At 38.8% G+C, this 24686-nt stretch overlaps 1 protein-coding gene across 2 annotated transcripts in view; it reads left to right on the top strand.

The window, feature by feature from the left end:
- RNF216 (ring finger protein 216) overlaps nt 1-24686 on the top strand; it is a 189741-nt gene that overhangs the window by 147204 nt on the left and 17851 nt on the right. For both annotated transcript variants that reach the window (XM_021008531.2, XM_078152937.1), the window contains exons 14-15: nt 15789-15886; nt 22349-22571. In XM_021008531.2, coding sequence (XP_020864190.1) covers nt 15789-15886; nt 22349-22571 — 321 coding nt within the window. The remainder of the gene's footprint in view (nt 1-15788; nt 15887-22348; nt 22572-24686) is intronic.

Below are 24686 nucleotides of genomic sequence, written 5' to 3'. Positions count from 1 at the left end.
TGTCTTAATTATCTTTGTATTTCCCCTGTGACCTAGCACTGACTTGTTGTCATAGTACGCATTTAACAGTGAATATTTAATAGTGAACAGTGAGGCTGTTACCCAGAATCATGCAAATGGCCTACAGGTGTCTAATGTGGTCATAGCAAATTATAACATAGCTTAAATAGAAAATCAGCTCAACAGATCTTTAGTAAGCACCCACTAACTTTCAGTGTCTATCATTCTTAAATTTCTGTGTAGCAGTCAGTCATCTGTTAAGTATAGTACCTTCCATGGAAGGGAAGGGATCATGGGATCAGAGATTTAGAACCGGAAGGAACTTCAGAGGCGGTCTAGTCCAACTCCTTCCTTTTGGTGATGAAGAGGAACTGAGACCCAGAGAAGCTGGTCACACAGGTGGTAAGTGCAGGGCTGGGCTTCAAATCCAAGTCCTCTGACTCCAAGCCAGCCGTCTGGTGGAATCTTTACCTTTAGTTTAGAAATTTCTAATTAGGCTAATAATCCACATCGGCTGTTCCAGGAAGAGTTTACACTTTGCTGAAAGTCCATCACCTCAAACACTAGTTTAGAAGCACAGTTGTACTTACTGAAAATACTATCGAAATAGCCATATTTAGCAAATACTGCCTTTCCTTAGTTGTGATCCTACTGTACTGTTTTCAGAGACACATAGGAGTCAAAACATACAGGTGCCTTTACAGCTTGTGGTCTCTAGGGGGTAGTATTAGCTGAGAAACAAAATTTGAAGTGGCTTATTTCTCATTCAGGAAGAAAGAACTTTGAGTTCTTTGGTTTCCTTCCAGCCTGCGATAATAGGACTTGATATCTTCACACATGCCTTGCAACTTCTCTTTGTTGTTCAGTGACCACAATGCATACATACGTGGTCCATGCGAAATATTTAAAAGAGATCTAAAACTTGCCCTACAAAGAAAGGAAAGTGAAATCCTCATGATTGGAGTTGATAGCATTTTTATATTGGAATATTTATTTCTTAACAACCTTTAGTAATTACAATAATAAATATATTAATTACTTACTTGTTATGTTATTATTGTTATATTTGTATATTGTCTACTATAATAAATATAACAATGATAAGACTATATCATTTTGCTTTGTGAATAAAATGAGTACATAGAAATCCCAGGGACTTTGGGAGCAGGGTTGGGAGAGGGAAATGGAGAAGTAAACAGGAGTGTTATGGGAAGCCTTTGCTGCAGTGTTACTTTTTAAAACTTCTCTCACCTGAGTCTTTGGAAATAGTGGTTCTTGCACATTTTTTTCTAGCCACAGGCACCTCTTTTACAGTTCCATTTCTTATCATTCTTTCCATGATTGAGTATGAGTAGAGATGTGGTATTTAGAAGTAGTAAGGGAGAATCTTTCTTTAAAAGTAGGGGAGGGGTGAAGGCTGAGGGGAAAAATGAGATGTACAGTTGTTTTTTTTGTTGTTGTTGTTTTTAATGTGGCCTCATACAGATCTAAGTTACTTTACTGAAGAACCTTAAAATGTGTTGTTTACACATTAGTTTTTTCACAGAATCTGTATATTTGTGTGTAGAGATTGAAAGCCTCTTTCCTTCTTTCTCTTTCCCTCTCTTTCCCTCCTATCTCCCCGTTCTGTCCCTTTCTCTCTCCTTCTCTTCTCTCTTCCCTCCCCCGTCCTCTTTCCCTCTCCCCACACTCCAATTTTTAAATTGGAACTGGAACATAAAGCAACCACTTTTTTCCTGGGCCTTCATGGCTTTATCCTTTCCCTCAAGTGCCACATCCAATTCTGCATTTTATTCTCATTATCTCTGAAAATCTCCTTCGCTTTAGCTTCCAGCCTATCTTTAAATTCTCACCCACTACATCCCCTTCATTAAGTTCCCCTGCCTTACTTGATGTCTTCCCCATGGAGTCCTATCAGATCTTGCTATAAGCAACAACTTCCCCTTGACCTCCTATCCCTGAGTCTCTCTTCAAAAAATCACAAGTACTATCTATCTATCTCTCTGTTTGTTTTCCTTTGATAGTAACTTCAATAAGAAATATAGAAAATTAAAGCTGGAAGGGCCCTTAGAGTCTGTCAGATCTAATTCCTTCATTTTACAAATGAAGAAACTGAAACTTTAAGATGTAAAGTGTTTTAGCCAAAATTATGTAGTTAGTTACAGTAATCTCTAAAACCCAGGCCTCCTATGAGTGAAACTTTTTCATTTTCTCTTCTGCTTACTCTGGTAATGTTGTAATTTAAGTTTTACCTAAGTTCACCTCCACACTAGTATTAGTATTATCTCTGTGACCTAGAACAGTTTTAATTATTATTTTGATAAAAACTTTTAAAATTTCATTGTCTTGAAAGCCTCTAAGATAATTAGCAGTATTAATTTCTTTATTTCTAATACCTAAAGGGATAGATATGTACACCTGCACTCTAAGACTGTGTTTGTATATGTACAGTGAAAATGTGTTTTATCCTTTCATTCACTGAGAAACGCCAATCATATCCTCAGATTCCCCTGTGGTTAGAGCATTCTTTATCTTCACGTAGTATAAAGAGCCCTGAGCTTAGAGTTGGAGCTAAGTTTACGGCTACTTAGTGAGCTGTGTAGCTATGAGCAAGTCACTAAACTTTTCTATGTCCATTTCATACTCTGTAAAATGGGAATTATAATATACGTACTGCCTAGTGCTGTTGTGAAGAAAGGGCTTTGAAACCTGTTAAATGCTATATAAGTGTGAGCCATCCATAGTGAACTCCCTATCTTCTCTTTTCCATGCCCCATTCCTTTGATCCAGTCTCTAGAGGAAGAGGTGACCTTTCTCCTTGCCAAGTCTGGCCCCCCTTTTTGTGCCCTTCACATCTCTTTTCCTCTCTGCCAGGAGTTTGTGCCTTTGATCACTCCTGCACACTCTCATCTTCAGTCTCTCCATATCTATTGGTCCCTTTCGTGATGTCTACAAACATGCTTAGGTACCCACATTGTTTGTAGGGAAGAAAAAAATCTTCAGTTGACTTAGTCATCTCTTTAAGCTGCCTTTCTGTATCCCCTTTCTAACAAACTCCTAGAGCAGAAGTTCTCTTTTTAATGTAAAAACAATTTTTAACATTAATTTTTAAAATTGAGTTCCAAATTATCTTCCTCCCTTCCTACTATCCACCCTTCCTGAGATGGCAAGCAGTCTGATATATGTTATACATATGTAGTCATGCAAAGCATATTTCCATTGTTGTAAAAGAAAATACAGACAAAAATAAAAAAGAAACTTTTTATAAATTCATTTAGACTCTTTATCAGTTCTTTCTCTGGAGGTAGATAACATTTTTCATCATACGTTCTTCAGAATTGTCTTAGATCAGGGGCAGCTAGGTGACATAGTAGACAGAGCACCAGCCCTGGATTCAGGAAGACCTGAATTCAAATCCAGCCTCAGACACATAACACTTACTAGCTGTGTGACCCTGAGCAAGTCACTTAACCCCATTGCCTAGTCAAAAAAAAAAAAAAGAATTGTCTTAGATCATTGTATTACTGAGATTAGCTAAGTCATTCACAGTTGATCATTGTACAATATTGCCGTTACTTACAAGTGTTCTCCTGGTTCTTCTCATTTCCTTTGTATCAATTCGTGTAAGTCTTTCTAGGTTTTTCTGAAATTATCCTGCTTGTCATTTCTTAAAACATAATAGTACTGTATTCTATTACATTGATATACCACAGCTTGTTTAGGCATCCCCTCAATTTCTAATTCTTTGCCAACGCTAAAAAAGCTGGTATAAATATTTTTGTACATATGGGTGCTTTCCCCCTTTTTTTAAAATCTCTTTGGAATATGGACCTACTAGTGGTATTGCAGGGTTATAGAGTATCCACAGTTTTATAGCGCTTTGGGGCATAGTTCCTTGCTCTCCAGATTGGTTGAACCAGTTTACAACTGCATCAGCAGTGCATTACTATCCTTTCCAACATTTGTCATTTTCTTTTTCTAGAGCAGGGGTTCTTAATTAACATTTTAATTTCCTGTGTTCCTTGGGCAATCTGGACCCTCTATGTATCCCTTCTCAGACCACACACACACACACACCCCTCTACATCACCTTCTCTCTACTGGATATCTCTACCTGGATGTCATATTGATGTCTCAAGTCAACATACCCAAAATGGACCTTCTTATCTTTCCCCTTAAATCCATCCCTCCTCTAAGTTTCCCTATTTCTGTCAAGGATATTACTATCCCCCCAGTTACTGAGATACATTTATCCCAGTGTCATTCTTGACCTTTTACTTCTACTACCCTGTCACCTGCCAAATATTCTGTCACCTGCCAAATATCATCATTTCTACCTCTGTAACATCTCTCCTATCTGGTCGCCTTCTCTTTCTTCACACATACTATTATTCAGAGCCTCATCACTTCTAGCCTGAGCTATGCAATAACCTCATTAGCTTCTCTGCATCCAATTGCTTCTCCCTCTCTAAACCATTCTTTTAAATGTATTTTTTAAAAGGTGTAAACGTATATAAAAATTACTATATACTAAAAAACAGAAAAAAAGAGCATTATGTGTGAAACTGTTAGAACTGAGTTTGGTTTTTATTCCAAACCATCCTCACATCTGCCTTCAGTCTTCCCAGGTCACAGGTCTAACCATGCCGTTCCCTAAACAATACTTTGACTGGTTCCCCATGGTCTCTAAGGTAAAATAAAAACTCTTCAGTCTCGTATTTAAGGCTTTTGCAGTCTGAGACCATCCCACCTTTCTGGCCTTACTTTGCATGGTTCCCTTGTATGTACTCTATATTGCGGGAATACTAGAATCATTCGTTCGAACTCAACATCACATTTCCTACCTTCATGCAGTGTCACATTATCCCTCGTGACTAAGATGTACTACTTCTTCATCTCTGCCCCCACGCCCCATCTTAGTGTTCTTTCAAGGCATAGCTCAGATGCCGTCTCCCTCGAGTCCTTGGATTTCCATACATCACTCTCAGCCCAGGGTTATTATTAATGCCTTTTCCTTTTTATAAATTAACTTTTATTTGTGTGTGCATGCTATATAGCTCCAATAGAATGCAAGATCCTTAAGAGCAGAGACTTTGTTTGTCTTTTTGTCCATAACAGCTAACAGTGCTTTATACATAGCATTCACTTAAATGATTGTTGAATGAATCTTACAAGGTGATTAATTATTAAGTTAATTATTCGTTGTCCCTTCCCTGTCACAATGATTTATTCTAAGCTATCTCAGTAGCAAGTTCTTTAACATATTAAAACTTAACTGTGGCATAGCCTTGCAGGTCTGTCAGTGGTTTCCTTAAACAGCCTGGGCCTGGTTTCCTTACCATCACATACTTGAATTTTCCATTTTAAGATTAACTTGTAATCCTGGCATGCAGATGAAAAAGAAATGCTGTGTAAAAAATTGGGACATACAATTAGAAACTGATATGTATGTGTCATCATTCTGGTACTAACAACTGTTTGCGTTTGGGCTAGATATAAAACTATTCTACCCAGTGAGTAACTGAAACAGTCTCTAAAGGAGTTTGTTTTATTAATGTATGCATACAAATTAATTTAAAAGACCAGTACTGATTGCAGTTCACCTGAAATTGAAACTTATTATGGACCTGACAGAGTTATTCTCTGGGGAAAGGAAATGTTACCGTAGTTCTGACAAAAGGTGAGTGCCCTGCTGTTTTCTGTAGTCACAGGAGTGCTACATTTGTGCCAGTATAAACAATTAAGGTAACTCATCTATTCCAAGCTGTGCTGTGAGTATGTAATCATTCTAGTCTATATGCAGAGGTAGGGTATATCTTTAGAAATTATTTGCTTGATTATGGCTTGAGGTTAACATTATCTTTATTTTCCTAAATTAGCATTTCCATAATTTGAGTGTCTTAGGTTGGAAAGTTTGTTTTCTTTAGGATTTTGATTGACATTCTTTTTTAACTGCATTAGATGTAATATCCATGAAACACTTAAAAATTTAGAAACAAGCTCCCTCCAAGGAAATAATGTTCAGAGACATGGCTACTTTAGATAAAGCAAAAATTCTAATCCTAGGAAAATAGTTCAGATCATATAGTTAGAGCTGGAAATGGACCTTACGTGTCATCTTGTCTGGTCTCCTACTTTCATCTGAGGGAACTGAGGTCCAAAAAAAACTGTCCTGTATTATTAAGAATATCCTACTGCCCATTGTTGTGGGTGAGACATGACTCAGACTGGGGCAGTGTTTCAGGTCCAGAACTATAAGGAAATAAGAAACTAGTAGGATTCTTAACCTGGGTCCCTGAAACATGTTTTTTTAATATTTTGATGATTGTATTTCAACATGTTTTCCTTTGTAATTCTTTGTATTTTATTTTATGCATTTGAAAACATTCATCTGAGAAGGGATTGATAGGCTTCACCAGACTGCCCATGGTATCCACAGCACAGAAAAGGCTAAAAACCCCTGATTAACAATTAACAAAAGGAAGTTTACTGTACCATAGTATGGAATGGATATAAGGTTGGTTCATTTGAGTTAAGCTTCCCTGATTCTTCTTTGGCCATTCTGGTGCTCTTTGTCATGCCTAAGGAAGAAACTCCAGGTGTCTCTTGCACCATAAAGCTATGTCCAAGATTCAAGCCTTCATCTGTTGGGCTTATTATATCTCAAGGTCAGCCTAAGTGGAGTATATGATCCTCCTATGACACATATTATAACCATAATAATAGTTTTGCAGAGTACTTTACCTGTATTATCTCATTTGATCCTTACAGCAGTCCTGTGAGGTAAATACTGTTATCCTAATTTTATGCTGCTGCTTTTTTTTCCCCCAAAGCTAGGCAGTGGGGTTAAGTGACTTGCCCAGGGTCACACAGTTAGTGTTGTGTTATGTCATGTCATGTCATATTATGTTATGTGGCCAGATTTGAACTCAGGTCCTCCTGAATCCAGGGTCAGTGCTCTATCCACTGTACCTCCTAGCTGCCCCTATCCTAATTTTATAAATGAGGAAATTGAGACTATGTGAGGTTAAGTGATTTGCCCAGGATTATGTAGCTAACAAGTACCTAAGGTAAGATTCAAAGTCAGGTCTACCTGACTCCCAAGGCCTGTCCACTGTATCCCCAAGTTAACTTCTGTTGGACAAGAATACTGTTTCTAGCAAATATCATAATTTATGGGATGATCGTGAATACTTGACCTTTACCTTGAATTATAGCTTAGCCTATATGTCACTAGTCCCATCTGGGGGGGTGAATATTAGAGAACTCTGGGAATCATGAAATGACAGATTGAAAATTTCATAGAGGGGCAGCTAGATAGCGCAGTGGATAGAGCACCGGCCCTGGAGTCAGGAGGACCTGAGTTCAAATGTGGCCTCATACACTTACTACCTGTGTAACCCTGGACAAGTCACTTAACCCCTATTGTCTCACCAAAAAAAAAAAAAGAATAAGAAAAAAAGTTTCATATATTTGCAGCTTCTGAGACAAGGATGGAAGTGATGTCATTAAATTCAGTAGATGCAGAGAGCCAAATAGCTTCAGAGTGGAATTGATTAAATGGTAATTAATGCTTTTGGAAATAAATGTTTGTGATTCAAGGAATTGAACATAGTGCCTCAGAATTTCTCATTAGATGTTAGCTTTTTTTTTTTTAAAGAAAAAAATTTTTGAAGAAATTTTAGAGGGACCACCCAGAAGGATCATCTAGAACTAAATTCATGTTCTCCTTTATTCATCTATCATTCTTTAGGCAGTAAGAAATGGAAAGGGGGGTTTATTAAGAGATTTGAAATAGGTATATTCTTATTAATATAAAATGAATAACTTAATAGTCAATCTTCTAATACCTTTTTAGGACAAAATAATATCATTGAAACTGCTAATCAGAGAATGGGCAAGAGGTTCCATTGATCTGCAGATCATAGATTGTTAGATTTAGACCTTGGAGGTCATCTAGGCCAACTCTCTCATTTTACTGACAAGGAAACTAAAGCCCAGACAGGTAACAGGGCTTGATGAACATTATACTGGTAGTAAGTAGTAGAACTACAATTAAAACCAAAGTCCTTTGGCTGTAAATCCAGTTCTCTCTGTGGTCCCTCCTAGTCCTTATATTCTAAATATATTTTAAGATCCTTTCAACTTTGGTATTCTCTGTTCTAAGACCCCTTCCATTTCTAACATATTATGTTCTAAGGTTTTGCCTTTCTTTTTAATGACCAAAGATAATTTCCATATTTAGCAGAGGTGTTTTTGAGTGTAGGAGATGCTATTACTTGGCATATTTTGTTTTTGTTGTTGTTGTTGTTTTTGTTTTTGCACACATATTTAATGTAGTAAAACTAAGAATGGAAACAAGTATATGGGGGGGGTGGGGGAATCTGCAACAAATTTCTCTAATAAAGCTTTCATTTCCAAGACACATAAGGAACTGTTTGAAATTTCTTTTTTTTAAATATAAATTTATTTATTTTTAGTTTTCAACATTCCCTTCCACAAGTTTTTGAGTTCCAAATTTTCACCCCATCTCCCCCCTCCCCCCACCCCAAGATGTCATGCGTTCTGAATATCCCTTCCCCTCGTCTGTCCTCTCTTCTCTCTCTCTCCCCTTCTCTTATCCCCTTCCCCTTCTATTTTCCTGTAGGGCAGGATAGACTTCTGTACCCCATTTCCTATATTTATTTCCCAGTAGCATGTGAAAACTTTTTTTTAAACATATGTTTTTAAAACTTTAGGTTTCAAATTTTCTCTCTTCCTCCCTCCCCACCCACCCTCATTGAAAAGGCAAGCAACTCAATATAAGTTGTACGTGTGCAGTTATGCAAAACACGTCCATAGTAGACATGTTGTGAAAAACTGACTCTATTTCCCTTAATCCTATGCTGCCCTCCCATTTATTCTATTCTTTCTTTTGACCTATCTCTCCTCAGAAGTATTTACTTCTAATTAACCCCTTTCCCAATCTGCCCTCCTCTCTATCATCCCCCTGCTCTCTTGTCCCCTTTCCCCCCTATTTTCCTGTAGGGTAAGACAGATTTCCATACCCAATTGAATGTGTATGTTATTCCCTCCTTAAGCCAAATCCTATGAGAATAAGATTCACTCATTCCCTCTTACCTTCCCCTGTTCCCCCTTCCACTGTAAGAGACTTTTCTGGTTTTTTTTTTGAGATAATTTACCCCATTTTACCTCTCCCTTTCTTCTTCTCCAAGTATAATCCTCTCTCATCCCTTAATTTTATTCTCCAGATATGACCCCTTAATCTTCAGCACACCCTGTGCCCTCTATCTATCTACATATACATACATATAATTTTTTTCCTCCAACTACCCTGATACTGACAAAGGTCTCATGAGTTATAAATATCATCTTTCCATGCAGGAATGTAAACAGTTCAATCTTAATAAGTCTCTTATGATTTCTCTTTCCTGTTTACCTCTTCATGTTCCACTTGAGTCCTGTATTTGAAAGTCAAATTTTCTATTCAGCTCTGGCCTTTTCATCAAGAATTCTTGAAAGTCCTCTATTTCACTGAATGACCATTTTTTCCCCTGAAGGATTATACTCAGTTTTGCTGGGTAGGTGACTCTTGGTTGTAATCCTATCTCCTTTGCCCTCCGGAATATTATATTCCATGCCCTGTGGTCCTTTAATGTAGAAGCTGCTAAATCTTGTGTTATCCTGATTGTGTTTCCACAGTACTTGAATTGTTTCTTTCTGGCAGCTTGCAATATTTCCTCCTTGACCTGGAAACTCTGGAATTTGGCTATAATATTCCTAGGAGTTTTCCTTTGGGGATCTCTTTCAGGAGGAGATCTGTGGATTCTTTCCATTTCTATTTTGCCCTCTGGTTCTAATATATCAGGGCAGTTTTCCTTGATAATTTCTTGAAAGATGGTGTCTAGGTTCTTCTTTTGATCATGGCTTTCAGATAGTCCAATAATTTTTAAATTGTCTCTCCTGGATCTATTTTCCAGGTCAGTTGTTTTTCCAGTGAGATATTTCATTGTTTTCTAATTTTTCATTCTTTTGGATTTGTTTTACAGTGTCATGATTTCTCATAAAGTCACTATCTTCCAATTGCTCTATTCTAATTTTTAAGGAAGTATTTTCTTCAGTAAGCTTTTGGACTTCTGGCCAATTTTGCTTTTTAGGGCATTTTTCTCCTCATTGGCTTTTTGGACCTCTTTTGCCATTTGGGTTAGGCTATTTTTTAAGGTGTTATTTTCTTCAGTATTTTTTAGGGTCTCCTTTAGCATCACTCTCAGTTTTTCCTCTACTTCTCTAACTTGCTTCTCAAAATCGTTTTTGAGCTCTTCCATGGCCTGGGACCAATTCATATTTTTCTTGGAGGCTTTGGATGTAGGGGCTTTGACTTTGTTGTCTTCTTCTGGTTGTATATTTTGGTCTTCTTTTTCACCAAAGTAAGATAATATAGTCTGACTCTTTTTGCCCTGCTTGCTCATGATCCCAGCCAATTACTTGAGTTTTAAACTCTTTGTTAAGGTACGAATCTGCTTTCAGTGTGGAGAGTGTACTGTCCCAAGCTTCAGGGGGTTTGTACAGCTGTTTTCAGAGATACTTGTAGGGACCTGTAAATTTTCAGTTCTTCCAAGGTGCTATGATCAAGGGCGAGGTGTTTACACCTTTCCTGGCCTGTGACCACAAGTATTCCTTTCTGTCCTGTAACTGTGATGAGGGGCACCACAACCACTACAAGCTCCACCAAGCCAGCGCTCCTCCTCACCCCAGCACCGCTGCCCAGAACTGTGGCCCAGATCCAAACACGGGCAAAGCAAGAGATTCCTGTCTCAGCACTGGCAGAGAGATCCCTGCAATCCCTCTCTGATCAGCCACTGGATTCCCCCTCAGTCTGTGGGCCGGAAGCTCGGGAAGCGCCCCCCCCAGGGCCACACTCTTGGGGAATGGAGCTGAAACCCCACCTTCCTTTCTTAGGCACCGACAGAAACAGACTTTTCCCACTGACCTTCTAATTTGTGTTTGGCATTGGTGGATTGAGGAGTCCGGAAACCTCCACAGCTGCCTGAGATTCAGTCCTCTGAGGCCCGCTCCAGGTTTGCTGCAGCCTGCGCGCCTACGCTGCGGCCTGGGCACCCACACCGCGCTGCGCTTCCAGCCCGGCGCGATACACCTTTCTGATCAATCATCCAGGTTGTCCTGGGCTGGAAATTTGTTTCACTCTGTCTTTTTGCGGGTTCTGCTGCTTCAGAATTTGTTTAGAGCCATTTTTTATGAGTTTTTGGAAGGGTTTGGAGGAGAGCTCAAGCAAGTCACTGCTTTTACTCCGGCATCTTGGCTCCGCCCCTACTTGGCATATTTTGAACCATGGTGAGCTCAGCTAATTCCTGTCACTTTGAAGGAGGAAATAATGTGTAGCTTTAACTAAGTAGTTTATGAGAACATAGAAGCCCAGAGAATAAAAAATGTGGTCCTCTGGTTGGGCTCTATTAGTCAGAAAACAGGATGTTTTTTATATTTCTTTTTTCCACATTTGCTGATATGAGGATTGGGCTGTTTTTTTTTTAATAGTATTTTATTTTTCCAACTAAATGTAGAGAGAATTTTTTCATTTTTAAAAATTTTGGGGTTCCAAATTTTTCCCCCTCCCTAAAAAGGTAAGAATTTTAAATAGGTTATATATGTGCAGTCATGTTGTGAAAGAGGAAACAGACCAAAAGGATAAAACCACGAAAAAGATAGTGAAAATAGTATACTTCGACCCACTTTCAGACTCCATCAGTTCTTTCTCTGGAAAGCATTTTCCATGAGTCCTTTGGAACTGTCTTGGATCATTGTATTGGTGAGAAGAGCTAAAGTTATTCATAGTCGTTCATTGCACAATGTTGCTATTACTGTGTACAATGTTCTCCTGGTTCTGCTCACTTCACTTTGCATCAGTTCATGTAAGTCTTTTCCAGGTTTTTCTGAAAACATCCTGCTTGTTATTTCCTATAGCACAATAGCATTCTATCAAAACCACGTAACACAGCTTGTTCAGTCATTCCCCAGTTGATAGGCACACCCTCAATTTCCAATTCTTTGCTACCACAAAAAGAGCTGCCATAAATATTTTTTGTACATATGTGGTTCCTTTTCCCTTTTTTATCATCTCTTCAGGACATAGACCTAGTAGTGGTATTGTTGGGTCAAATCGCGTGCATAGTTCAGTGGCCTTTTCAACATAGTTCCAAATTGCTCTCCAGAATAGTTGGATCAGTTATGATGTTTCTTAAATTTTTTTTTTATTAATTTTGATTTGTCAGCAATCACATCCATAAGCTTTTGAGTTTTAAATTTTTCTCCCCCTCCCTCCCCACCTCTCTCCCCAAATGGCACACAATCTGATACAGGCTATACATATACATTCCTATTACACATATTTTCACATTAGTGATGTTGTAAGGAAAATTAGAACCAATAGGAGGAAACCACCAGAAAGAGGAAACAAAACACAACAGAAGAAAAAAATAGCAAATACATGTTTCAGTATTCATGCAAACTCCATAGTTCTTTCTTTGGATGTGGATAGAATTTTCTGTCACGAGGCCTCTGGAGATGACTTAGATCCTTGTATTTCTGGGAAGGGCTAAGTTTATCAATATTAGTCATCGCACAACGCGGCTGTTATTGTATAAACGTTCTCCTGGTTCTGCTCACTTCACTCAGCATCAGACCATCCAAGTCTTTCCAGATTTTTCTGAAGTCTGCCTGTTCATCATTTCTTATAGCACAGTAGTATTCCGTTACATTCATATATCACAACTTGTTCAGCCATTCCCTAATTAATGGGCATCCTCTCAATTTCCAGTTCTTTGCCACTACAAAAAAGAGCTGCTATGAATATCTTTGTACATCTGGGTCCTTTTCCCATTTTTATGATCTCTTTGGGATACAGCCCTGGAAGAACTATTTCTGGGTCAAAGGGTGTGCACAGTTTGATTGCCTTTTGGACATAGTTCCAAATTGCTTTCCAGAATAGTCGGATCAGTTATGATTTTTTTTTAAGGCAATTGGGGTTAAATGACTTGCCCAGGGTCACACAGCTAGTAAGGGTCAAGTGTTTGGTCTGAGACTGGATTTGAACTCAGGTCCTCCTAACTTCCCTGCTGGTGCTCTATCCACTGTGCCACTTAGCTCCCCCTTATGCTATTTTTAATGAGACAGATTGAGCATTGTTTTCTTCTTGGTGCCTAAGTGCTAAACATTCTTAAATTGTTCCAATAGCTTGGTATACTCTGCTTCCTATAGTGGGTCATTGAGTGTTTGAGTTTTTCTGTTATTATATTCATATTGATTGAATAAAAAAGCATTTCTTAGTATTTTTTTAGCATTTATTAGGTTTACAAATAAAACTTAGGAATGCTTGAGAAAGTAGAGCTGCATTTTAATAAAAATAAATACTGTAATTTAGAGAAGTGAGAGGAAAAAAAGAAAAGACAAAAATAATTCCAACAACATGACAGCGAGGGTTCTGAACATCAATTTTACTTACTCTGCATTTTGTTTGTCTTATTTTAATTGTCAGTTTCATTGCTTAGATAGTCTTTTTACTTTATTTTTCCTATTTTGGACCAGACTGGTGATTTATTGGTGTAGGCAGCTTCCAGTGAGGAAACTATTTCTCCCAGTGCAAATCAGCAAATGTTCTACAACTTAGTTTTAGAGCGTTGCCTTAAGGCAGCAGTGTTAAGTGGCTTGCTGAAGTTTCACTCAACTGTCAAGGGAGTAAGGGGATAAGTCTTTTGACTCCAATGATTCCTGACTTCTGTTCACTATCCCATGCTGCCTATCTCCTTGACAGCTTTTTTGTTTTGGGGAGGGGGGGTGGAGAGAAGGAGGCAGATTATAGTTGTGAGGAATAGAGAATTCCTCAGTCTTCCAACATCCTTATATAGGGAGTTCTGTATCAGAATGGTGTAGAACCTTGAAAGAATCGATATCATATTATGCATTTGAGCAGTGGATTGAAGGTAAATGACTTCCACCAGCCTCTCCCATTCACTTTCATGTGCCTTATCTGTAAAATGGGGTTATTCTTCCCGTACTCAAAAAGAAAATTGTGTGGATTAATTATCCTGAATTGCCTTGAATGCTAAAACAGAGCAACATATAAACACAACTTGTTTTTTAATCATTATTCCTGACAGCTGATTTGGTTAGACTTGTTTTGGAGTTTAGGATTCATGCATACCAGCTCATCTATTCTCCAGCTGTTGTTTATCCTAGTGTTTCCGGAACTATCAGGCACATGGTATTTTTAAAGCTGATTTATGTTGCTATACATTTTGATGGGAGATAATTAAGTGCATAATATTGTTTCAGTCTTAGTCATAACAGAGATAGAGAGTGGACAAAAGTGCTGATAATGCTTGTAAGAAATAGCAGTAGTTAAGGAAATAATAAATTGTCACTAAGTCTGGGGTTAAATCATCTAAATTCAACAAGGACTTTATTGCTACTACTCCCTCCTCTTCCCACTCGCTCATTCTCTCCCCTGCCTTTCCCTTTAATATTTCTTCTTGCTATAAGGAATATTTGCTATTATAATAGAAGATTCGTGCTACATAAAACCAGTGATATAAATATCTTAAAGTAATTTCTTACTTCCTAATACACTTGCCTGACTTAGAAGCAGATATCAAGGCTGTTGCTGTACTATTTGCATGAGCATTTTTAAATTCCTGTGGCTCCCAAAATTCAATATCAGTCAGTTTGGGGCTAATGCAAAGAGGTCCTGGACTGTGAGTCAAGTTTATTCTTAACTTGAAAGATTTTGATAGGCAGAAGAGAGAGAAATTAGGAAAAGGTATCTGAGTCAGTGAAACCATGCCACATAATGAGGGTTTTAAGGTTTTTGTCCTAGGCAGGGAAAAGAACATCTTGGGGACAGGTGTTTGTTTTGTTTCGTTTTTTAAAAAGGTTAATTAAGCAATATTTTCTTAGATTTGGGAGGAACTAATTACAGAATAGGGTGTTAGAATTTGATTCCTTGGGCAGTGGGGAAGATGCTTGAGAAGAACAGTGACATAATCAAAATTTTATTTAAGGAAGACTACTGAGGTGGCTTTGGCACAGGACAAATTGGAAAGAAAAGAGATTGCAGTTAGGGGAAATACTTGGGTAATTATTGCAGAGATGATAAAGGCTAGCAGAATAGTCAATACTTGATAAAGTAGCAGGTGAAAATGAATGAGGTGGACCTTAAATTTTAAAGAGAATCTACAGGACTTAAGGGTTTCTGGAAACTGGGCCTTAAAAGGGGGATCATTGTAAACAAAAATCATGTCATCTATGTGGGTGTCAATAGAAACTACAGATGAAGTCAGAAAGCCAAGTATTTGAGCCACCTTGTGAAATACAAAACAAAACTGAGGTGAATAGGGAAAATATGGAATAGAAGTAGGCTTCTGGATGACTGAAGGGATATTGGTTCCATTTGGTGGGCATAAGCAGACCTTGAGTTTCTAACAAATTTATTCTTTGGATGAAACTCCAAATTCACTTTAGATCTGACTCACCTTTGACATTTTTAGCAAAGTGAACAAGGTTATCTGGTAGAAGTAAAACCACCCATTGACTTGTGGTCCACATCTCATTTTGTAGGGGTCACCTTGAAATTGACAGTTTTCTAGTCTGGTAGAATTGCTGGAGAAATGTGGGAAGATTTGTCCCAGTTGTTTGCCTTCTTTGTTATTGAATTGCAACCTATGCAGTATTTATCCTTTAGTTCATTGCAGCTGCTTTGTTTTATTCTTTGTTCCCAGGAAACCTGTAGGAAGTGTCAGGGCCTATGGAAAGAACATAATGGCATTACCTGTGAACAGTTGGCTGAAAAAGATGACATCAAATATAGAACATCTATGTAAGTACCATCCTTAATCAAAAGTACAATTTTCTAAACATATTATTGTGTCACATATTCTTTCAAAACTACACAAATACTACACAGTTGGCTAATGCTACATTACACTGCATTTATATATTGAATCTGGTGGAGTTTTCCTTATGAAATGAAAATTTTAAAGCAAAGACTGAGTGCTGTACATCAGCTAACAAAGAGTAGTTTTGATTTAGGGGCATCATTCTGGTTTGGGCTTGTATGTAGAATTGAAAGCAAAGCATGCCTCACTGCTCTGGTCCTTAACCAGCCTTACAATGATGATTACTGTGTGACTACAGAAGAACCTTGGAACATTTATGAACAACAGGAGTTTTTAAACAAACACACCAGAACTTGTACATCGAAATGAATGTTGTCATTCAAAGGAGCCACTTTGGGTGGACACACACCAATTCCAACAATTATGATATTACCCAAAATGTTCTTGGGGCTCTCCCCTTTTTGAAATTGTATTTATGAGTCTCAAAAGAAATTACTTTGCAATTGTAACTCATTTGGGGACCACAAATACCCAGCTTGATAATTCATGAGAATTGACTCTGAACAAATGACTTTGAACTTTTTCCAAACATCTCAAAGGATGTAAATTTACCACAAGAGAAGAGATTCCAAGGAATATGTCCTAGGCCCTAAATGTGATTGCAGAAGAGTCCTAAACCTTATTTTGAATAATGGCAGCAGCTCTTTGAAATAGTCCTAATGAGACTACTCTGAAGAGGACAAGATTCATTTGGATATATTAGTTTTGAGCTGTTATAATAGAAGTCATATTACTTTTTAATCATCCACTAGCTGTATATCTCTGGGCCTCCATTTCCTTATTTGGAAAATAAGAGTTCAAGTTAGATCATTCTCTAAGGTAACTTTCAGCTCTAACATCCTTGTTACCTCTAGGAACACAAACTCCCTTGTTTTGGACTTAAAAGCTCTTCACGACCTGAATGCAACTGGTACCTCTCTAGGGTTATTATACATTCCTGCCCTTCACAAATTGTTGAGGCAAAATGACCTCTCCAGAACTCCCAACACTCCATCACACATTTGTGCCTTCATCCTAGCTGTCCCCCATAACTAGAATGGACTTCCTTCTCATTTCCACCATTTAGAATCCCTAGCTTCCTTCAAAGTAAAGCTTCAGTATCACCTCCTACATGAGGTTTTCCCCAATCTTTCTGAAGTGTGTGTGTGTATGTCCCTCTTGAATTTAAGCTCCTTGAGGATTTTCATTTTTGTCTTCGTCCCCAGTATATAACACAGGCATAGTAACTGATACATAGGCTCTAAATAAATGCTTGTTGATTTATATTTATAATTTGGACACATTTATATGTTTTTGTTGTTCTTCAGTCATTTCAGTGTCCAGTTTTTCAGTGACCCCATTTGGGGTTTTCATGGCAGATGTACTTGAGTAGTTTGCCATTTCCTTCTCCAGCTCATTTTACAGATGTGGAAACTAAGGCAAACGGGATGAAGTGACTTGCCCAGAGTCACACAGATAGTAAGTGTCTTAGGCCAGATTTGGACGCAGGAAGATGAGTCTTCATGACTTCAGGCATGGCACTATATCCACTGTACTACCTAGCTGCCCCCTTATATATTTGTACATACACAATCTGGAAAATTGTGGATGTTCTGCTCAGTTTTCTCCATAGGATGAGAGATAGCAGGGACCACTCTGAGGTTTAAAAGGAGAAGTTCACAGGCAAATGTTTAATCACTATTAATGCTTTTCTATCTGTTCCTCTCAAGACTGAGGGGTTAAAGGAGAGACATCTTTTGTTGTTATTCAGCTTTTCAGTTGAATCTGACTTTTTGTGACCCCATTTGGGGTCTTCTTGGCAAAGATACTAGAGTGGTTTGCCATTTCCTTCTCCAGCTCATTTTACAGATGAAGAACTGAGGTAAACAAGGTTAAATGACTTGCCCAGTCACACAGCTAGTAAGTATCTGAGGCCAGATTTGAATGCAGGAAGATCAGTCTTTCTGATTCCAAGCCCAGTGTTCTATCCATTGCACCACCTAGCTGCTGTGAGACATCTGATAGGTCCAGTTGTGTAGAATGGTAAGACTAGTCATCCTCCTTCCTTTTGCTACCTTTTCCTACCTTTTTAAAGTTGGAGAGTCACATATGGTAGTATATGACCAGAGAACTCGAAACAGATTGGCAGCATATGAAAAGTCTTTTTGTGTTTTGTATATATCTTATATAAAACTGTCTTCTCATTTTTCTCTCTCCTTCTGTTCTTCTATGACATATCTTGATGTTCTCCCTAATTTGTGGTCTTGAATTTAGGATCTTTGGCAGGAAACTATTGAGATGTCTACTTCATCTTAGACCTCCCAGATAAAGCCTTTCATTCCCAGTCTGGTATGGTAAAGCACTTACTTTTAAACCAGATTCTCACATTAATACTCATTTCGCTGCTCACAAAAAAAGATGAGAATCTAATGTAATGAGAAGGCATGTAATTTTTTAATCTTTGGGGCTTCCCATACAATCTAATCTTCATAACCATCTTGCCTTAGATCAGAGGTCACCTAACTACAGCCTGCCTGTTTTTGGATAACCTGCAAGCTAAGAATGGTTTTGTTTGTTTGTTTTACATTTTAAAATTTAAAAAGTCATTCTTACCTCATTGACTGGCCTGGTTTGCCTCCCTCTGCCTTAGATGGTTATACGGATTAGTTTGTACAGGAGAAATGACAGTAAGTCTTCCTTTTGGTAAAGTAAGCCAAAGCACAGCTGGAGTTTAGGCCTTTCTTCCTGTCCCATTCCTAGGAATAATATCCTGTGAGAGGAACCAACTCAAAGCAAAGGAGATTCCTTTTATTAAGCTGTTTTTGTTTGTCCCTTGTGTACATGACTATAGGAAGTGAGTTTAGATCCTGTTTCATTAATATGCTTTGTTTAGTCATCATTATAATCTGTAATCCTGTGGTCCCCATATGCAGTTATTCTGTTCCAATCCATATACCTACATCTTTGTACATTTTGCATTTCACCCTAGTAGATTGTAACCTTTGAAGGCAAGCACATGTGATCTTATTTTCTCACCTTTTTCCCTTAGCAGTGCATTGCATTTAATGTTTGTTGATTTAATGACTCATCAAATAATTAAGAGCCTCTACAGTGTGTCTGTTGCTAGCTGTTGTGGAAGATAGAGTAGTATAATATATAATCCCTGCAAAAGGCTGCAATCTAGTTAGACACAGGACACTTATATTTTAAAAAGCATGTTCACAGGCTAACTGCCCAAGGAGTTGTGTAGCATGTAAGATGGACCTATGGAGGGGCAGCTAGGTGGTGCAGTGGATAAAATTCTGACCTTGGAGTCAGGAGGACCTGAGTTCAAATGTGGTCTCAGACACATGACACTTACTAGCTGTGTGACCCTGGGCAAGTCACTTAACCCTGATTGCCTCACCAAAAGGGGGGAAAAAAAAGATCAACCTATGGGATAGCAAGCAGATCTTATCAAGTTCTTATCTAGAATACTTAATACAAGAGGTAGAACCAAATAAGCAGGTAAAATCATAGAATGCCAGAGATGAATGGGATTAGTCCAGGGGTTATTAGCCTCAGATCCGTAGATTCCAGGAGGTCCATGAATTTAGATGGGAGAAAATTTACATCTTTATTTTCACTCAGATCACAATGAAATTTAGCATTTTCTTCAATTGTGATTTTGTAAAAACCATTCTGAGGATGGGTCCATAGGCTTTTCCAGATTGCCAAATGATTTGTCCAAGCTCACACAATTAAATCAGTGAATAAAGTTGAGATTCACACCAAGATCTTGTGTGTCCGAGTGTGCCTTCCCACTATGCCGTGGTGCCTTCTTAGCTTTTTGTTAGAAACCTTCATCTTCACTGTATTATTGGACAGGTGTTCACCATCCTCCATATAAACTCTTCTTTTAAGTGTAAATCAGGTTAATCCTGAGAAGTATGTCTTTAATTAATTCAGAGGCCCATTTTAAGTGTGTCCTCCCCCAGCACATCTATCTTTTCACAGTAGTATCTAAATTCATTATCCATTGGCAGCTTACTGGAACAAAGCAGCAAATTCATCTAGCCCCCTAAGCCTTGTTTAAAAGCTTATTTAGTCACAATCCCTTCCCTCCATCATACATACTTACTCTGGACTAGGCGTTCTATCTATGGGGGAAAAAGCAAATCAACCCCATTCAGCATTGTTGTTGCCTGGGTACATGTGTACCTTTCAGTCCCAAATGTTAAGTACATCTGGAGTGATGTTGTAGGGACAGGCTAGGTTTTAGGGATGAATATGAATTCTCAAATCGGATAGTTTTAAATGAGAACTGCTTAAGTTTGACAGACATGGGAAATTAAGATGTATGATTGTAGCCACTCAGTAATTAAATCACAAATGTGTGTTGCATTATTTAGTTGATGACAGTAAAATGTTTGTTTTTACTCTGCCTCATCTCCTTTTCAGTGCTTCCTGTTCAACAGAACTGAGAATCTCTGTGCTCTTTTGGCACTTAAAGAAGGTTAAAATGTATTCCAATCCACAGCTCAATTTTGATTCACTTTGTTCATTTGAATCTAATTTGTTAGTTTCTCAGTGATCAGTTTTTTTCTGTTATCACCATGTTCAGCCAGTCACCAAGCACTTACTATATGGCAGGTCTGGATGCTGAGGATACAAAAATAGTCCCTGCCCTCAAGAAGTTTACACACTAATGCAGGAAGCAACATGTAAATAACCAGGAACCAACAAGATATAGATAGAGCCTGGTGGAAGGCGGTCTGAGAGGGAAAGGTGAAGACATTAGCAGCTAGGGGCACTGAGAAAGGCCTTCAGTAGGTGAGATTTGGGTTGAATCTTAAAGGAAGCCTAGGAAACTAAGAAGTGAAATGAGGAGGCAGAGAATTCTAGGTATCATGGGCATTGTGAAGACATCAAGACCAGAGATGAGGTATCTGGAGTATCATGGTTGAGGAATTGCAACAGCCCAGTAGACCTGTTTCACAGAGATTATTGGGAAGGGAAGCAGGGGGAGAGTAAAATGTAAGAAGACTGGAAATAAAGGAAAAGGCCAATCTGTGAAGTACCAGAGAGGTTTGTATTTGATCCTAGAAGCAACTGAGAGCCACTGAAGCTTGGGATAGGAGGTCATGCCTAGGACTTAGGCAAAAATCACCTGAGCTTGAAGTTTGGAATGGGGAGAAATTTTAGGCAGGGAGACCATTGAAAAGGCTGTTCATTCAGTTAATGATGAGGGCCTATACTCAGGTTATATGACTCTGAATGGAGAGCAGGGGACGTATGTGAGAAATATTAGAAGAGAAATGACAAGATTTAGCAGTGACCTGGGTATGTGAGTGAGAGGGAGTAGTCATGGATAACTTCAGAGTTACAAGCCTGTGTGTGACTGGGAGAATGATGGTGTTCTCAACAGTAATAGGGAAGTTCAGAAGGAGAGAGGGGCAGAGAAGATGATGGGTTCTGTGAGTTTGAAATACCTATGGACCATTCAGTTAGAGATGTCCAAAAGGCAGCTGTGAAGTGTGACCGTAGCTTAAGAGAGACGAGGGCTGAATCTGGGAATCACCTATGTAGAGATGATGGTAGCACCTATGGTAGCTAATGAGCTCACCAAGTGAAATAGTGTAAAGAGAAAGATGGCCCAGGACAAAGGGGTGGGGGACACCCATGGTTGGTGAGTGTGACCTGAATGAAGATTTAGAATAGGAGACCAAGAAGGTCCAGTCTGATAGGTAGGAGGAGAACCAGAATAGAGCAGTTCACTAAAACAAAAATCTAGAGAGAAGAAAATATCAAGGGAGAAGGAGACGATCAACAGTATCAGAGGCTGCAGAGGGTTGGAAGAGAATGAGGATTGAGAAAAAGCCGTTAGATTTGGTGATCAGTAACTTTAGAGAGAGCAGGTTCCTGAGAGGTCAAATGACTTCCCAGGGTCATACAGCTAGTTCATGTCTGAAGCTGAATTTGAACCTAGATAGACTCCAAAAAAAAGTATTAAAAAACCCAGTTTACAGACCCTAGGTTACAAACCCCTGAACTAGAGTGATCGGTGTTAACCTTGAATTGAATTGCCTTACCCTTTTTATGAAGCATAAGAAATGACAAATATTTATTAAAGAGCCAAGACTACTTATTCTGGCTCTTATTAACTTGCCCATTCATTCCCAGTGTTTGGGCATCTGATGTCAGTGGATAGGTGGCAATTTAATTGGCAGAGGTGTTAGACAACTTAATATGATACATTGCCTTTGACATTAGAGAAACGATGACTTTTTTTCCCTACTCAATTTTAAGTCCCAAATGAGATCTTGTAGCCATCATTACTATTTGAACACCAGTAAGGTGCAAGTTGTCATTGCTCATCTTCATTATTGTATTCTTCTTTGCAACCATTCTCTTTCTTATTTCAGTGAAGAGAAAATGACTGCTGCCCGCATTAGAAAATGCCATAAGTGTGGAACCAGCCTCATAAAGTCCGAAGGTTGTAACCGTATGTCTTGTCGCTGTGGTTCCCAAATGTGCTACCTCTGTCGAGCCTCCATCAATGGGTACGACCACTTCTGTCAGCATCCCCGATCACCAGGAGCCCCTTGCCAGGAATGTACAAAATGTTCTCTTTGGACTGACCCCACAGTAAGTAGAAGCAAGCTGTCTCTGATGAAGGCATCTTCCTTTGTAGATTGTAAAGGGCAGAAACCTCCAGAGCTGTCTTTGAAAGTATTGCATGCTATCTTCTTTTTAGCAGGGCCAGCCTAGTGCCTTTGCAAAGAGATTTTCACTTAGCAGAGTTCAAATTCTTGGGGACACAATCTGTTTTATTTTTGTCTTTGTGTTTCCAGCTCCTAGCCTAGTTTGCTGCAGTGATAGTCATTTAATAAATGTTTGTGGAATTGAATTAAATTAAACTGGGTTATTTTTAGAGGCTGTTTTAAGGGATCTTCAGCTTAGCTTTTTGAAGACAATAGTATGCCATGTTTCACAGCCATAGTTTTACTTTACCTGGAAGACTCCTGTTATCAAAAGGATGAGCCTTTGTTTCAAGGAGAAGTTTAGAGTCATTAAAAGAACTGCGTGATTTCCCCAGTGCAACCAGACCTCCCTCCTCTTGTTCAGAGTTTTTGTTTGTTTGTTTTTGGTTTGGGGGGGGGAGGCTTTTAGGCAATTGGGGTTAAGTGACTTGCCCAGGGTCACACAGCTAGTAAGTGTCAAGTGTTTGCTCTGAGGCCGGATTTGAACTCAGGTCCTCCTGACTTCAGAGCTGGTGCTCTATCCACTGTGCCACCTAGCTGCCCCCTTCTTGTTCAGCTTTAGGCCCAGTTCATAGTCTGTTTTGTAGTATTCATCCCAGATCTCTGATGGGTGAGCTCTGTAGTTTAACCTCCTGGCAAAGAGTCTGGACAATAGGCTCTCTTAATCCACTTGGTTTTTCCTTTGTGAGTAGATGAGGGGAACTGTTTTAGATGATCATGGATCTTCTTTAGGAGGTTTTGCAATTTGCTTGGGCTTAACGAAGTTGCACAAAAGGCGAAAAGATGGATTTGTGGTGGGTTTAGAGCAGGTGACAGTGTTACAAATGAGTAACAAATGAGTACCTGGGAGATGTGATATGAAGGATGTCACCAAAAATGTGTGGCGGAAAAAAAATAACAGTGACCTAGTAGTGTGTGAGAGGCAGCATGCCATAGTAGATAGAGACCTGGGCTCAGTTTGACCCTGGACTGTGCCCCAAGCAACTCTCTATTACTAAGTGGCACAGAATGTGCCAGTCTGCATTGAGAGTGGGAGTTTCCTCACCCTGTAGCTCCTTACACTGAAAAAATCACAAGTCTGATCCTTCCCAGTCGTTTAACAAGATTGAGGGGCCATGGATAGTAGCCCATATGTTCCACTGGCCTTTATGCATTGTGAAGAGAAAAGGCCACTTTGCATGCTGAACAGGTTCTCATGGTGAATTTGTGGGAGGACACCAATAAGAGTCCCCCAGTAAGCAGGCCTAGAAGGGCTGCAATCTGCCTCAATGGAGGAAATGCCTTCATCTGTCAGTAGTGTCATGCAGCCATTTCAGCAATGAAGTTCTGAGCCAGCTGTAGTTTGGGTTTCTTTGTAGGCAGCTGGAATTTGTGTGTAAATGTAGGACTTTCTGCTGACATGTGATAGCAAAGACTTCAGTTCTTGAGCAGTATATTTCCCATATTACAATAAGGCTATCTCCCTCTGTTGGTTGAGCCCCTTTTGTAAGGTTAGTACTTGGAAGCTGGACCAGAAACATAGAACAAGGATTTCTATGTGAGAGAATAAGATGAATTTGAAAAACTTGTTAAGAAAAAAGGTCTTTGCTTTTCTGAGCAGAAGCCTAATCTGTACTCATATACTTGACTACATTCATAAAAGAACAGTGTCCCAATTAAGGAAAGTAATTGTCTTATTGTATTTTGATTATAAGGACTGTATTAGAAGTGTCGCGTCTAGTTCTGACCAGTATATGCTTCAGGTGGCCACTGACAGACTAAATGAGTGGCAGCCAGAGAGATGTGATAGAAATTATGTCTCAAGGGAGATGATGTGGAAACTAGGGTTGTTTAGCGTGAAAAAGAGAAGATCTGAAGGGAATTTGGATAGTTGTCTTCAGATCTTTGAAGAGCTATCATATGGAAGGGAGGACATTTATTCTACATTTTTCTGATAGTTATAACAAGAACCAGTGGGTGGAAATTTCAAGCTAGTAGATTTCAACTAAATATTTCAACA

This window comes from Phascolarctos cinereus, unplaced genomic scaffold (assembly GCF_003287225.1).
Source record: "Phascolarctos cinereus isolate Bilbo 61053 unplaced genomic scaffold, phaCin_HiC Scaffold_4;HRSCAF=312, whole genome shotgun sequence".
NCBI lineage: Eukaryota > Metazoa > Chordata > Mammalia > Diprotodontia > Phascolarctidae > Phascolarctos > Phascolarctos cinereus.
Note: the sequence above shows the minus strand (reverse complement) of the source record. Positions and strands in the feature narration are given on the sequence as shown.